The sequence below is a fragment of the Osmerus eperlanus genome, chromosome 19, assembly GCF_963692335.1.
Source record: "Osmerus eperlanus chromosome 19, fOsmEpe2.1, whole genome shotgun sequence".
NCBI classification, from domain to species: Eukaryota; Metazoa; Chordata; class Actinopteri; order Osmeriformes; family Osmeridae; genus Osmerus; species Osmerus eperlanus.
Genome location: NC_085036.1, coordinates 9,967,281 through 9,981,098, shown reverse-complemented (window position 1 = coordinate 9,981,098; position 13,818 = coordinate 9,967,281). Strand labels below are relative to the sequence as shown.

The following is a 13,818-nucleotide window of genomic DNA, read 5'->3' as shown; positions in this document are numbered from 1 at the left end:
CTTTATCTCCATACTTCTTGGTTTCCTCTGTTGGCCCTGGCTGTACAGGAAGCTGTCACAATGGCTAATAAATTTGCAGGGGCGATCAATGGAAAGACCCAGGAGTCGGGGCGAGGGGGGGGGGGGCGGATATGGTCCATGTTTACTCAGGAATAGGGCACATTCCACAGTGATGCGTTGACCATACAAAACACTCTGTTGGCCACTGAAATATGTACACATGGACATTGGACAGTACGTGCACAAACACACACACAAATGCGCACATACACTTTACAGTAGTTAATACACTAGTTTAGTAATTTTGTTTACGTTAGTTTGGCGTTGAGTTGCACTGAAATGTGACAACGTTTCGGCCATCTTAACCAGCCTTGGCTCATTCGAAAGGTGCTGAATGATAAGACAATGTCTGATGCTATTGGGGATGTAAAGTTGCACTCCCCTACTTATCTCCTTATCTCCAGCTGCTCAACATGAAGTGACATCATACAGACCCCCACCCCTCCCCACCCACTAGGTTGAGTATATCATGTATTGATCCTTGCACACCCACTTCTGGGATCTTCCTTCACACAATTACATCATACTAGACCTTTCCTAGAATCCTGGGAGCCTTTATGAGTTTCAGCGTGTTTCAGCTTGGGTTTTTTACTGCAATAGCTTTTCAGTGGCAGTATTCAGGAGAACACAGTCTTTTAATTTAAGCAAAAGGGAAGTACTTTTAAGGGATTGAAAAAAGGTCAAATTGAAAGAACTTGAATGAACACGAATGAAATTGACGTTTGTTTGTACAAAAATGGTTGAATACATGTGTTCTTTTGTCTTTGTTTGAGTGCAAACATGCTGATTATGCTATAATAATGTGGCAGGAAATCCAAATAAGACTAGAGATCCTTCTTTCTCACTGTGAAAGTGAATAAAAGCTGTTGAAAAGCAGAAGTATTGTGATGTGGGTTGAAGGGGCAAACCGTTTAGAAAAAGCATTTTCACCGATCCTGTAGCACTGTTTGCTACATTGATACAAGGCTGTGCCATGCAGATCAAGACAACATTCTCCCACAGCAATCTCACTGGGTTTAAGGAGAGTAAATGTAGCATGAGGGAAAGTAGCCAAGGCCGTGGTTTTTCCTATAATGACATGTGTGCTTTGTGCTTGTATGTATTTAGCATTCCTGTTCCGGCAGCCTGTTGGCCACTGTGAATGAAAGTGACAGTGACTGGTCAGTTCACATAGACAGCAAGGTAATTATGTCTTATATAAAGACTACCATGCCACAAACAGCAATCTGGTATCCATGGTACTGAAACTCAGGTCCACCTCAACCCAAATACGTCTACCCAGAGCTCTGCCCTGCGCCTAGTACTCCTCAGAAAGCCCTGCTGTGCGAGGACAGACATCCCACTTCCCCACAACACTTCCACACAGAGTGGTGAAACAGACTGCGTCTACACTTGGATACCACTTCTCATCCACCGGCTCCGCTGAAGCCTCCCACCAGCTCTGACAGCGATACTACACCCCCTGTCTGTGAGGAGGTGGAGGAGCACAGCTGAGCTGGGGCTGAAGCTAAATGTGGATGAGCAGCCAGACAGACTATCTGAGACCAATGACCCGAGACCAAGAGTCCAACTCTGATAGAGCTGTCGGATAAATAATTAAATAGGGAGATAAAAGAGGCAGACTATATTTAGCGCCAGCCTCTCCAGCAGCCCCGTAGCCGAGCTGCACAGGCCCCAGATGAGACTCCTGAGGAAGGGAGACGTCAGCTCAGATCCAACCAAACTCTCAGCTGTTCTCCGCTGGCCACACACTGCTGACAAAGTCTGTCTGGTGTGAGTCTAGTTGTCACTGAGCCTGGATGTCTGTGTTAGTCTGTGTCTTAGATAGAGGGTGAAAGGCTTCAGAAAACACTTGTTTATTTACAGACATCTTCATTTGGCTATGTAATAGATTGCTCACCCGATTAAAAATCTTCTTCCCAGACCATACAGGAGAATACGTTTTTGTTTTAGCATTGGCTGTGACCACACCATTCAGCATACTGCGTGAATGAGCCACCATCAGTAAGCATGGTAAGGTATTGAGGTCAACTGAGCCCCACAGTCAGATACAGCATGGACTCCACACCCCAGAATACAGCAGGAAAGGTCAGTGGGTCACAGGGGCTACCAGAGGTCAGCGGTGGCAGGTCCCACCCTCCAGACAGCCTGCAGCCCAGACTTCCCTGGGTCCGGCTGCCCATGTCTGTGTGTAGGAGGATGCAGACGCCCTGGTGGGGCATGTTCTGAAGGCTGAGCCACACAGTCTCAGACATGTGCTGTAGATAACAGATACAACCATGTCGCTAGACAAGTGAGTCGGGTTTCCTGCTTGGCTGATAGTCAACAGTTACTCAGAATGTACACCAGGTTCAATCCTAGAGGCTGAAGGGACAATCTAGTTCCTCCTTTCCCTCCTGTGTTAAGTCCACCTCATCGTCCTCAGGAAACGGAGTGACTGTATACAGTCAGGCTGTTGGAATAGGCCTGCAATGAGACATCCAGCAGGCGAAGGTCGTGTGGTTTGACCTGTAAACTACTGAGTGAGATCTTCCACAATCATACTACTCGCTGGGCTGTGTGAAATCGGTCCAGTTAGTCGCATCACTGGCTGCCTATTGCGTCAGTGCCACCATTAACATGAATGGAAGACGAGGCCCAGGATGGAAATGGGACAAATACTGTACTCTCCTCTTCTGTAAATAGCACAGTGAAGAATGTTTAGCGTTCAATCGGTGGTAGTGAATAGGGGGCCGAGTCCAGAATGTACGATATGATATAATATATCATGTAACATTGCTTCATCGTGACTTTATGGGGGTCACACTAGTGACTAATGTGCACCAGGAGCAAAGAAGAAAGCTCAGAGCTGTAAACACGACCAGGCCCAGGACCTTGAGAAGACTGACAGTAGAGGATAACCTTCCTGGGCCACAGTAATCAAACACACACAACGTGACAGTTCGACCAGTTATCTCGGTCGAAACAAGCCTGAAAACAATTGACCCGAGATTGAGCTGTGTTCGTTTTAAACAGGAACCTGGAAAAGAGGGAGCCTGTTTTTGTGGAACAGGGACCAGATAAGTGTGACCCGAAGCTGGAATGTTTTGGACTGTGGAAGTGAGCAGTCTTAGAAGTCCATATGGCCTCTGCTCCACCGAGAACAATGCACAGGCCAGACGTCCTGCTGATTGGTCACACTACAGCTCAGGAAGTGTGAGTAAGTCCGTCTATTCTCTCCCAGTCAGGAGCTGCACTGTACAGAGGCAGCCCAGACCAGCTGGGGACGAGGATGCCACAGCTCTTTCCAAGTTCTTGCACCGTACAAAATTTGACCAAAACATTTGACAAAAACATATACATTGAGGAAAACGGCAACAGAATAACACAGTTAGAAATGTGGGACTAGAGTTCTTATTCATCTTCACCGAATGCTAAATGCCAACGTGTTTGACCATGACGTGTTGGTTCCTCAACAAACGCGGGAGGATGCGGTGGAATTCATCATTTCCCCAGCAACGTATAGAGTGACATAAATTACAGTAAGTTGCTCTTCACAGCTGATGATATGGACGCACGTGTTAAGGGGGATTTAAACTTCGGCGTGAACCTCGTGTTGTTAAAGGGAGCCTCTCTTATCGAGTGGCAGACGCCGGGGCCCTGCGATTAGGGCTTTATCTCCCATCCTGCACAGGGGGCTTGGCCGTGGACGGGCACAGGAAGGAAGGCTGCAGCAGCAGCTCCACGGCTCCAAGCCCCACAGCACAGAACTGCCTCAGGGAGAGAGGAGAGAGAGAGGCCCTGTACCATGGAAAAAAGCACACAGGAACCCAGAGACATGACCAGCATGTCAAACACGAGAGAGAGAGAGAGAGAGAGAGAGAGAGAGAGAGAGAGAGAGAGAGAGAGGGGGGAGAGAGAGACATCATTTATCTGAGGAGGATAAAGAGAGAGACAGAGTGGCAAACACCACAACTTGCTCCAGGGGACCCCTGAGCCTTCCAAGTGTGGCCCCAGGTTTGGTTCAGCCCCATCCTCTGTCCCTCCACACCATCTCTTCCGCGCAGAGCGGTTCAGCTGAGTCAGAGCCCATTCAGCCCCTCAACCCTATGACATCCTCAGACCTGCGGCCAAAGACCTGCGAGCAGAGCCAACAAGACTCCCTAACCCATCCCATACGGACGCCAGGACTCTCATCCTCACGCTCCAGACTCTTCCCCTCGCATACCTCATTTACATGTTATACAGGAAAGATCTAGAGGATATTTCGAAGCGATATGTTTCATGTTCGTTCCATTTCATCTCAACAGCGCGCGCACAAATTCAACTGGGTCGTTCTTTTACACAGTCATTAAAACACAGTTCCTCGGTTGAACAAAAGCCTGTTGGCTCTTATCCTCTTTTGGCTCTTTTGAGATCCAGCTACATTTGTACTGTGCTTGTTGGGAACGCCCCCCTCTGCACGCCCACTGATCTTTCATATGGTGGTCACCGTGGGCACGGATGACATCATCCTGAACATCCAAGCAGTACTGCACCTCTCCTTCATGAAAATCCACTTTGTTCATATTCAACTTCTGAATTTGTGGCTGACATATATTCTTTGTTTGATGAGGGACTATGCTTTTAATTCACAAGCTTCTGACCATAACATCAAATGACTCATCTAACATCACACAAGTGTTGCTACGGAAGGTCAGTCTCACATAGAGGAACACTAACATTCAGTCTCCACACAGCTCTCCCTCCCAGTTTCTCCCTGTGTAAGCATACAGCTGTGGTCTGGTCCTGTGTTCAGGCCTGTGTTAGGGGACCAGTGTACTCCAGCCCTCCTTACTGAGGCTGGCATCAATGGGGGCTGTTGTTTTAAAGGGCCCACTTTCTCCCAACAGCATGGGCTACAGCACGCTAAAGCCTGCAGAGGCAAAACACAGCTTCGACTGTGCCCCCCTCCCTTCCTGCCCCCCTCCCTTCCCCTCCTCTCCGTGTCTTTCTTTCTCGGTTTCTCTCTTTCTTTGATAGAGGAGCTGTGGCAGCATTCTCTCTTTGTCTCTGTCTTTGATCGAGCTGCACTCGCTTTTAGAAGTGCTGCTATGCTCTATGTTGCAAGTTGAAACCAGGCTCCATGTAAGGGGATGTGTGATTTACTTTTCAGAATCTCCACGTCAGAGATGTCCAAGATGCCCTTGAGAACACAGAACAGTCTCCAAGGCAACCACATTTATTTTTTTTACTATGCGAATTGGTGTTGGTATTCATTTTTTTCTTGCTCATATGTCACTGTATTGATTTTCTCTCAAGGACAGTCATTTGTGTTTTATATCAGACAATGCCACCAGGATATAGATGCAACTGTATTCCAGGAATTCCTTGTTATTGCACTACATGATGATTCAGTAAATAATATATTAAGACATTAAACAAGATTCCTGTGCTAATGAGGTCGAATGAAACATTTTTCTGTGACAAAGTCACAAAAATGATGTCCTCAAACTGTTTGTCTCACTGTCCCCTTCCCTGAGAATGCCTGTCAGCTAGCTCTTGGTCTTATCACAACATTCTACAAATTGAATGGAAAAAAGGATTTCCTCCATGATAATGCCAGATGCTGGACTATAACCCTTAAGAACGCTCATTAGCCCTGACCACCCATGGGCGCGGATCCTCCCCAGTCTTATCTATGACGCAGCACATTAACACAATGCTCCTGATAACTGCTTTGTCAGGCCACAGACGCCAAAAAATCAATACGCAATATGAATTACACCCATATTAAGAATATTAATAAGGTAATTGTGAGTGGGACATTTGTAAATGATAGTGAGGGCATTAATGACTACAGGTTATACAACACGTAGCCTGATTAACATACACAACCAGGTATTGGTTGAAATGTTGGATTCTCACTAATAAACAAATCAAAGATGTGTCAGTAGCTACCTTACTCAGCCTGAAAGTATTTTGTGTCACAAGACAAATAAAGTGAGTCTGATTGGAAACTCCTTTTACATTGAAATTATTCTCTGTATGACTCCCACACCAAAGCTTAAGAGAGGTCATTCTTAGTGTAATGTCATTATGTCAAACATTTAGCAGATAACAGAAGTGGTATCCACCTGATGATGGCATTCCTGTGATCTTGGCGTGGAAGAGACCACGATTAGATCACTTTTCAACACAATGATCTCTAATATCCTACCTCATATCACACTGTGAGATTTCAATCTCAATGAGATTTTACTGTGAAATGTATGTATTTTCATCAGATTAATGCGAGCTAAGGACTGCGCAGGCCAGCGTGCTATATGCCCAACTGTTCTTTGTGAGGCTTCGCACGTTCTCATCAGGATTTCTCATGTTCAATAAACCAATTCCTTAAAACCGAATGAGCTGTATAAAATTAGATTGCCTTTCGTTCTTCATTAGATTGCACATTGCAGGTCATTAAGATAAACTAAAAATTTAGGTCGGAGGTCTCTATCGATAATGCAACGCATGGTCAATCCAATCAGTTGATTGTATAGATTGGTTAACAACATCAGCGGAGGTGGCAAAAGCGTAACACACAAAAAAGATAAAGGGAACCAAATCGCAAAATTAACTCCTTGCTGATTTTACTAGTTTATGTGACGGATAAGTTAAATTCTAAAACCACAAATACTCAACTTAATTGCCCCAGGTGAATACATGTTGCCGTGTATTCCCCCATGTCCCTGTACTTACTGTAAGTCGCTCTGGATAAGAGCGTCTGCTAAATGACTAAATGTGTATTCTGGGCCATTCTCCACAGCCACTATTGTGCTTCTCTGTGAATAGCAGAGACAAAGCTGTTGTGAGTCCAGGACAACATTTTTGTGAAATGCACTGCACCCAGGTTGAGTTCCTTGCATACTCACAACACGTCAGGTACCAGGCAGTCAGGTCCATCATAGCCGTTGAAGCAAGGGGCGGAGTTTTTAGAGGCAGCTCACACCCCCTTCGCTGAAAAGCTCATTGCTCAGTGAGAAAAAACCCAAGGAGCGCTAAGGCAGTCAGTGCTGTTAAAATATGAACCAGATCGAGCGGTTCCTTCTTAAACGTCTGAGACAACATCTTCAACTCGATTAATCTTTTATTAAAATACCGTCGTTGGGAATTTTGGCCATAGTCTTACCTTTCCGTACTGTTTGGCATATTCTCTTTTGCGCTGGATCTGTCGTGTCAGAAGATGTGTGTGGAGAGCGATGGATGCGAAATAGAAGGTTGCAGTAGTTCTGATGAGGTGCATACTCTGTCCGGCAGCATGAGTCCTGGACTGAAATCCAACCCCGACCTCCATCCTTGCAAGCCGGGGCAGAAATTCCGAGCAGCCTTGCTCCGGTGCCGGTCTCCCACCGCTGCTGCCGGGATTCTCAGTTTTGGGAATGTGCTCAATTACATGGACAGATACACAGTGGCAGGTACGATCTTACTTTTGTTTTGTGTAAATCAGAGACTTGGCCAGTTAGATCACAGTTAGTATTAAGTTTGTCAACATTATTCCAAACAGCCTACCCGTTCAGACAGGCGGGTGCTGGTGTTGATAGTAGGCAAGTGATTTTGCCACAATGACAGAACATTGATAGTGAACCGTTGGCCACGCATATGTGTCTATTGCTACACCCCATTGTTGGAAGAAAACAAAAATGTATTGTCTGAGATGAATTTTAAGATGAGATGATTTATTGGTTTACGACCCTCGATACAATGACATCAATTCGGAAGCTAAGGGACAATTAGACTATTGATTACCAGCACGCTAGATAATCGCAGATCAATTGAACCAGGGTCTCACTCAAAGGACCCTTGCTGCATGCGGCTGATAGCCTACCTGCTCAGAATCAGTCAAACGAATAAAAAATAAATAAAAAACTAATTTCTGTTTCGTAATGAATCAAAGTCAAACAACTTTAGGAATTCATTAAGGAGCCTGTGCACTCTCAAGTTTCACGAAAGTTTCGTATCCATATCCCAGTGTTGTATTGGACGTTTTCACGCAACAACTCCCGTGCGTAAGGGAAGTATAGGCAATTTACTCCACCTTATCCCTCGCCCTGAAGCTAATACATCACCCTTAAATCGGACCACCATCCAGACTGCAGTTGTTCAATTAGTTTTGGAGTATACATTTCATACCCGTGTTGTTATCTTTTGCGCACATGCTCCAGGCACATTTGATAAAGTTTATGGTAACTAGCGCACGATAGCAACATATGCGCTTTGTAATTTGGCGTGAAATATTATTTAATGAATAATTATACGATTATAATCGACCAGAGTAGCCTATCAGATGTTGGTTTTGGTAAAAAAAAAAATCTGACATTTTTAGACATCTGGAGATTAATTTTTCAACCTCACAAAAATGTCAGAGAATACTTGATGAACCATACCAAGGCAGAGCATTCAGACAGTGCGTTTTAGCTATCTCCATCTTGGTTGGGCACGTGCTCGATACAGATTATTACGTATGATAGGCTATAGTAGTTATCGGCATCGTTACTGTCCTTTACTATATCACAAATTATATTTTGTTATGTAGCGCAATGCAGTAATATAATAATTAAAAAATGTCTATGCAACGTGTTAACCTGAAATGACAGATAATTGCCGTAAAAATGGTCGTAGTAACTCCGTGACAATTAATGTATTTGCGCAAACCTCGTGGATCAATATTGTAGGCGCAAGTGTTGTCAGTTGTATTTTACTCTTACGTTAAAGGGTTAAACATACCGCCGCAGCGTGCAGTATGGAGAATAGCCTACATTGCGCAGAGGCTTTCGACTGTAGGTGTTGCATTGTTGTAATATAGAACAAAGCTAAACATCTATCATTCGTTAATCATGTGTTAATTTGATCGAACAAGATTATATAACTCTGCTATGTTAACAACTATTACCATATTCAAGTTAAATAACACCCGCCATTGCTTTTACATTGACACATTCTGCTCAGACATCGCAATGATAAATATCAACAGATTAGCAATGTATTACAATCTGAATCAGGTGATAATTAAGGTTGTATAAAATGCACTGGCGTACTTTGATTGTAACAGATTTGACTGGATATACAGTATATAGTGACACAATGTCAGTTAGTAGCCTAGATGACAAGTTTCTCTTTCACAGTCGCTGCATTTGACAGATTACCCCAAGGAAGCAAACAACGTTCAAAAGTAGGCTACAACTAAAGATTAGGAGTGACCATGTCTCAGTGGGAGAGCTGTCCATGCTTTGTCCTGCTTTCGCAACAATGCCAACACTGCCCTGATAGTGCAGTTATCCTATCTCATCTAACATCTCCAAGAAGCACTCAGTCACAATACAAGTAGTTTACAAAGCCCCATCCTTTGTTCTCTCTCTGAAATCCTCCTGCAGACATGCACACCTCCTCATCCTCTTGGCGGTCACTTCTGTAAGGGACTAGAGAAAACCTCTGCTGTGCTTTTCAAGCCTCCCCTCTCTGGTAATATGTTTCTAATGCAGGCAGTGCTGTTAGGGGGATTATGCATATCAAACAAGTTAATCAGCTCTCTGGATTCTGCACTACTGGACACTGACAGGGGAGCACTTATGTTGCTGTGACAGGAGGAGAGAAGGAGGGAGGGAGGGGGGGGGGATGGAGGGGGGGTGGAGGGAGGGATGGAGGGTGGGGGGGATGGAGGGGGGGATGGAGGGAGGGATGGAGGGTGGGGGGGATGGAGGGGGGGATGGAGGGAGGGATGGAGGGAGGGGGGGAAGACAGGGCTACGTGGGGGGATTGCAGTAGTGTTGGCTAATCCTAATGGGGGGGGGGGGGGCTGCTGCACGGAGTGCATGTGGTGCAGAGGGGGTGCAGAGGGGGGGTTAGAGGGGGTCCCTCCATTGCACCTGACTACTGGGCTGCTGATGTTTTATGCATGTTCAGCATGTGCACAGGACCCTCTTAGAAAGGGAGGGGGGCTCTCCTCTCGTCTCTCCTCGTCTCTCCTCCTCTCCTCCTCTCCTCTCCATCCCCTCCTCTCTCCTACTGTATAAAGAGAGCTATCTGACTGACACGAGCATCTGCATAATTAGTCTGTTCAGCACATCTTCGCTAGTAGTCGATGGTTCGGTGGGAGGGGGGCTGTTCAGGGTAATGTATGGGTTACTCCTGACAGCCTAGAGCCCTCCACCCCAGGCCCCCTCCTAGCCACAGTATCCACAGCTCCCCGTCTCAGTGAGCCCTATGATGGATCTGTACAGCACACACAGCGGCCATGGAAACAGGAATGATTGGGACCATTTTCCACCCACCCTTCCTTCCTCCCTTTCCTTCCCTTCCTTTGCCTTGCCCCTCCTTTCCACTCCCGCCCGTTTCTGTGCTTGTTCCTCTCCCCTTTTGCAAGGTGCTCACAGCTCTTTCTCTCTCTCTCTCTCTCTCTCTCTCTCTCTCTCTCTCTCTCTCTCTCTCTCTCTCTCTCTCTCTCTCTCTCTCTCTCTCTCTCTCTCTCTCACGCTCTCCTTCTATCTCACATGGGTTTTCCCCAGCTCAAGTGGAACTGATTGAGGTAGAGGTGAGGGAGAGGTGAGGGAGGGGTTGTCTGCAGTGACCGAGTGGCAGGGTGTCTGAGACAGGTGCACTCGCAGCAGAACGCAGGCGGCTAGGTGAGCCCTAGCCTCGCCACAGCCATCCATCAGGAGATGCTTGCGCGTACAGCAGTTAGAGTTGCGGGCTGGACCCCTGCAGCCTCGCCCCTCAGACTGCCTCTGCATCGCACCTCGCCTTTCCTCCCTCACACGCTTTAGTGCACATTCTGCAGGCACGTGCACACACATACTGTGTACCTAGAGGCACACTGATGCATGTCGATACTCGCGCACACACACACCTACAGGCACGCACACACACAGATGAAAAGAAAAATAGGTGTTCTATGCCAACTGCAGTTCATTATTTAGTGCCAGTCTGACTCAAGATGATCGTTGACACCACAGTGGAGAAATAAGACACTGTCTGTGTTGACGCATGACTCCAGATGTTTTGCTTTGGTTTACATTGTATATCTTTTTTCAAAGCCATGTCATTTACTGCCAATATTCTTTATAAGATATTTCACTATCAGTTGTGGGATTTTTACAGGGAATGACAGCCCTGGAACACAAAGTAATTGGAGCAGATTAAACCGCTGCATTTGGCTAAGGGTTTCCACGTCTCCCAGCGAAATCCTGCAAAATCCACCATTAGCTCTTACACTTACATACAGGGAAACACACCTTGTCAATAACAGCCTTCAGCTCATGAAAGTGACTTGAATACAGACTTTCCCCTCTGGAAATATAATTGGTCCTACTGCAGGCAACCAAAACACATGCTTCCAACACCAAAAAAAATCCTCTAAAAATGTGTTTCAAATATCCGTTTCGCTCTCCTCTTGTTAGTGCTCTGTAATTTCAGACTGCTTCGTGTTTAATTGACACACATGCTGGGAAGAGAGAGCTGCACAGTTATAATTTCTGCGACCTCTGCATTCTAGCGGCTCAGTAAACAGACAGGGCGGGTAATCTGTTTTTAGTCAGGCAGGGTGAGGAGCCAAACCCACATGCGGACACACTCAAAGGACCCCATCATGTGGTTCTGAGGTGCTAGAGAAACAAAGCGTTCCAAATGACAAGGCGAGTCCCAAACCCAGAACTGTGAGAGATGGGTTGGACCGGGCTGGGCTGGGCCGGGCTGGGCCGGGCTAGAGTGGGCTGGGCTGTTGGTCTGCTGCTAAGGCTGGGCATCTGGGCCTCCTACCCTTAATCCTAACAATGAAGAACGGCCGCTACATCGAAAACTTCGAGCCAACCGTGACTGTTAACGACAGTTGGATGGGAGAGTGTGTGCATGAGTGTGCGCGCCCCCTCGACCGTGGTTGGTTTCACATCTTTGATGTGGTTGTTCCTCCCTCCCCTGGTAACAGCGTGTGGGAGAGAGCGTGCGGCGTGGGAGGGGAGGCAGCGTTGCAGTGTCTGATCCCTGCAGCAAGCCTGTCTGGCAGGGAGGCTCCTCGGCCGGGTGGGATTGGAGTGGAGGAGAGAGGAGCCTGATGAGTTACGACGGTCAGCCCGGGTCACAGGCTCGGAGCTTTATGGTCCCTCGATGGATCCATTCAACCTGCCGTCGCTTCCACGCCCACTGCTCTTTAGAGTATGAGAGTTCACATTTAGGAAGCTGAGGGTAGAAACTGCAAGGTTTGATTTAATTGTCCAGTCCCTCTGAAACGCACGATCCTAGTGGTGGTCCCCCTTGATCCCTCAGACAGTCCAAGCTCCCCGACAGCTTACTAGAAAGACAGGATTAGGTGTTTTAGGGGAATATGGGGGGCAAACAGGGGAGAGGGCAGACGGTCGGCACTTAAAGTTATTTGCTTGATGCCGTCAACCCCCTCCTCAGCCCTCACACAGGCAGGCTGGAGGAGGCTTAATCCGGCCTAATCTGGCTCTGCTGATGAATGCTGGAGAGCAGAAGATTAGTGTTGATCTCAAGGCATCCTGAGCGTCCGGCTAGTTAGTTTTAGTCAAGAGCTTAATTAGTGGTCTGTGTGATGATAATCCTGCCCTGTGAGGAACCCCTGAAGAAATATGTCCCTCAGCAGCACCTGTAGACTGACTGGACACCATGGCTGCAGGGGACAGGGGCGGGCTAAACACATTCCAATCCTAAAAACCAACACACATCACATGCACACACACCAAATTAGATAGATACGGATATAATCCTTATAAACGGAGATAACCTGTTTATGACACTGGTTCAGAGAGGACCACTGGGCCTCATGCTGGGTGATCCATCCAGTCAGACTAGCTGCCCGTTCCTGCCTGGTCACTCTGGCCTGAGGCCTGTCATTCAGTTAAACCCATCGCCTTTTACATAGGAAAAACAATCAAATATGGTGTAGGAGTCTGTCGGTAGATTGTCAAGATTCTTCTTGTGAAAAGGAGATGGAAACACATTATTGAAATGCTGCACATGTCAAATTGGTGTTTGGTTTAGTCAAACTGTGCCTGTCGTGGGTACAGAAGTGTTGCTTGGATTTCCTCTCCAGACGTGGAGGTGCTGAAGTGTTACTTTTGGATGATTTCAGGATGAGACATGTGCAGATTGGCTCTTGCTGCTAATTGAACTTTGGTTTAGGCGTCTCTCTTGTCTTCTCTGTCACTCTTTTTACAGAGTTCACATTAAAGGCTCCCAAACAACAACAAGAGTATTAAAGCCATGGAAAGGGCTCCAGTCATTTCGTTTATAGGCTTATTATAGGGTTCTCTCTCTCTCTCTCTCTCTCTCTCTCTCTCTCTCTCTCTCTCTCTCTCTCTCTCTCTCTCTCTCTCTCTCTCTCTCTCTCCTCTCTCTCTCTCTCTCTCTCTCTCTCTCTCTCTCTCTCTCTCTCTCTCTCTCTCTCTCTCTCTCTCTCTCTCTCTCTCTCTACAGCCCTTTTCCATCTGTTTGTGCTCTGCTCTCAGAGCCAGAGAGAGACTCAGTCTCTACATCCCAGTCTGCCCTGTGGTATAATGAACTGTACATGGATGGGCCATCATGCTATTTTGTCCCTAGGCAAGTGGAAACTCTGTCTCCCTGAATGACCTAGGCACCTTCTATGTCTCTGTGGACAATCGGACAGTGATACTACTCAGCAGAAACGGTAGTCGTGTTTGACAATTTACTTGATATCCTGTCAGTGGACTTTTCCAAACAGATTTTCCATAGATTTTAGTGAATTCCCTTCAACCTCATTTCCTAGCGTGTGTTTCCCCTCACTCT

General features: G+C 46.6%; 1 protein-coding gene across 2 annotated transcripts in view; it reads left to right on the top strand.

The window, feature by feature from the left end:
- Positions 1 to 7,029: 7,029 nt before the first annotated feature.
- Positions 7,030 to 13,818, top strand: part of spns2 (SPNS lysolipid transporter 2, sphingosine-1-phosphate) — a 62,716-nt gene continuing 55,927 nt past the window's right edge. For both annotated transcript variants that reach the window (XM_062485035.1, XM_062485037.1), the window contains exon 1: positions 7,030 to 7,478. In XM_062485035.1, coding sequence (XP_062341019.1) covers positions 7,247 to 7,478 — 232 coding nt within the window. In that variant the 5' untranslated portion in view covers positions 7,030 to 7,246. The remainder of the gene's footprint in view (positions 7,479 to 13,818) is intronic.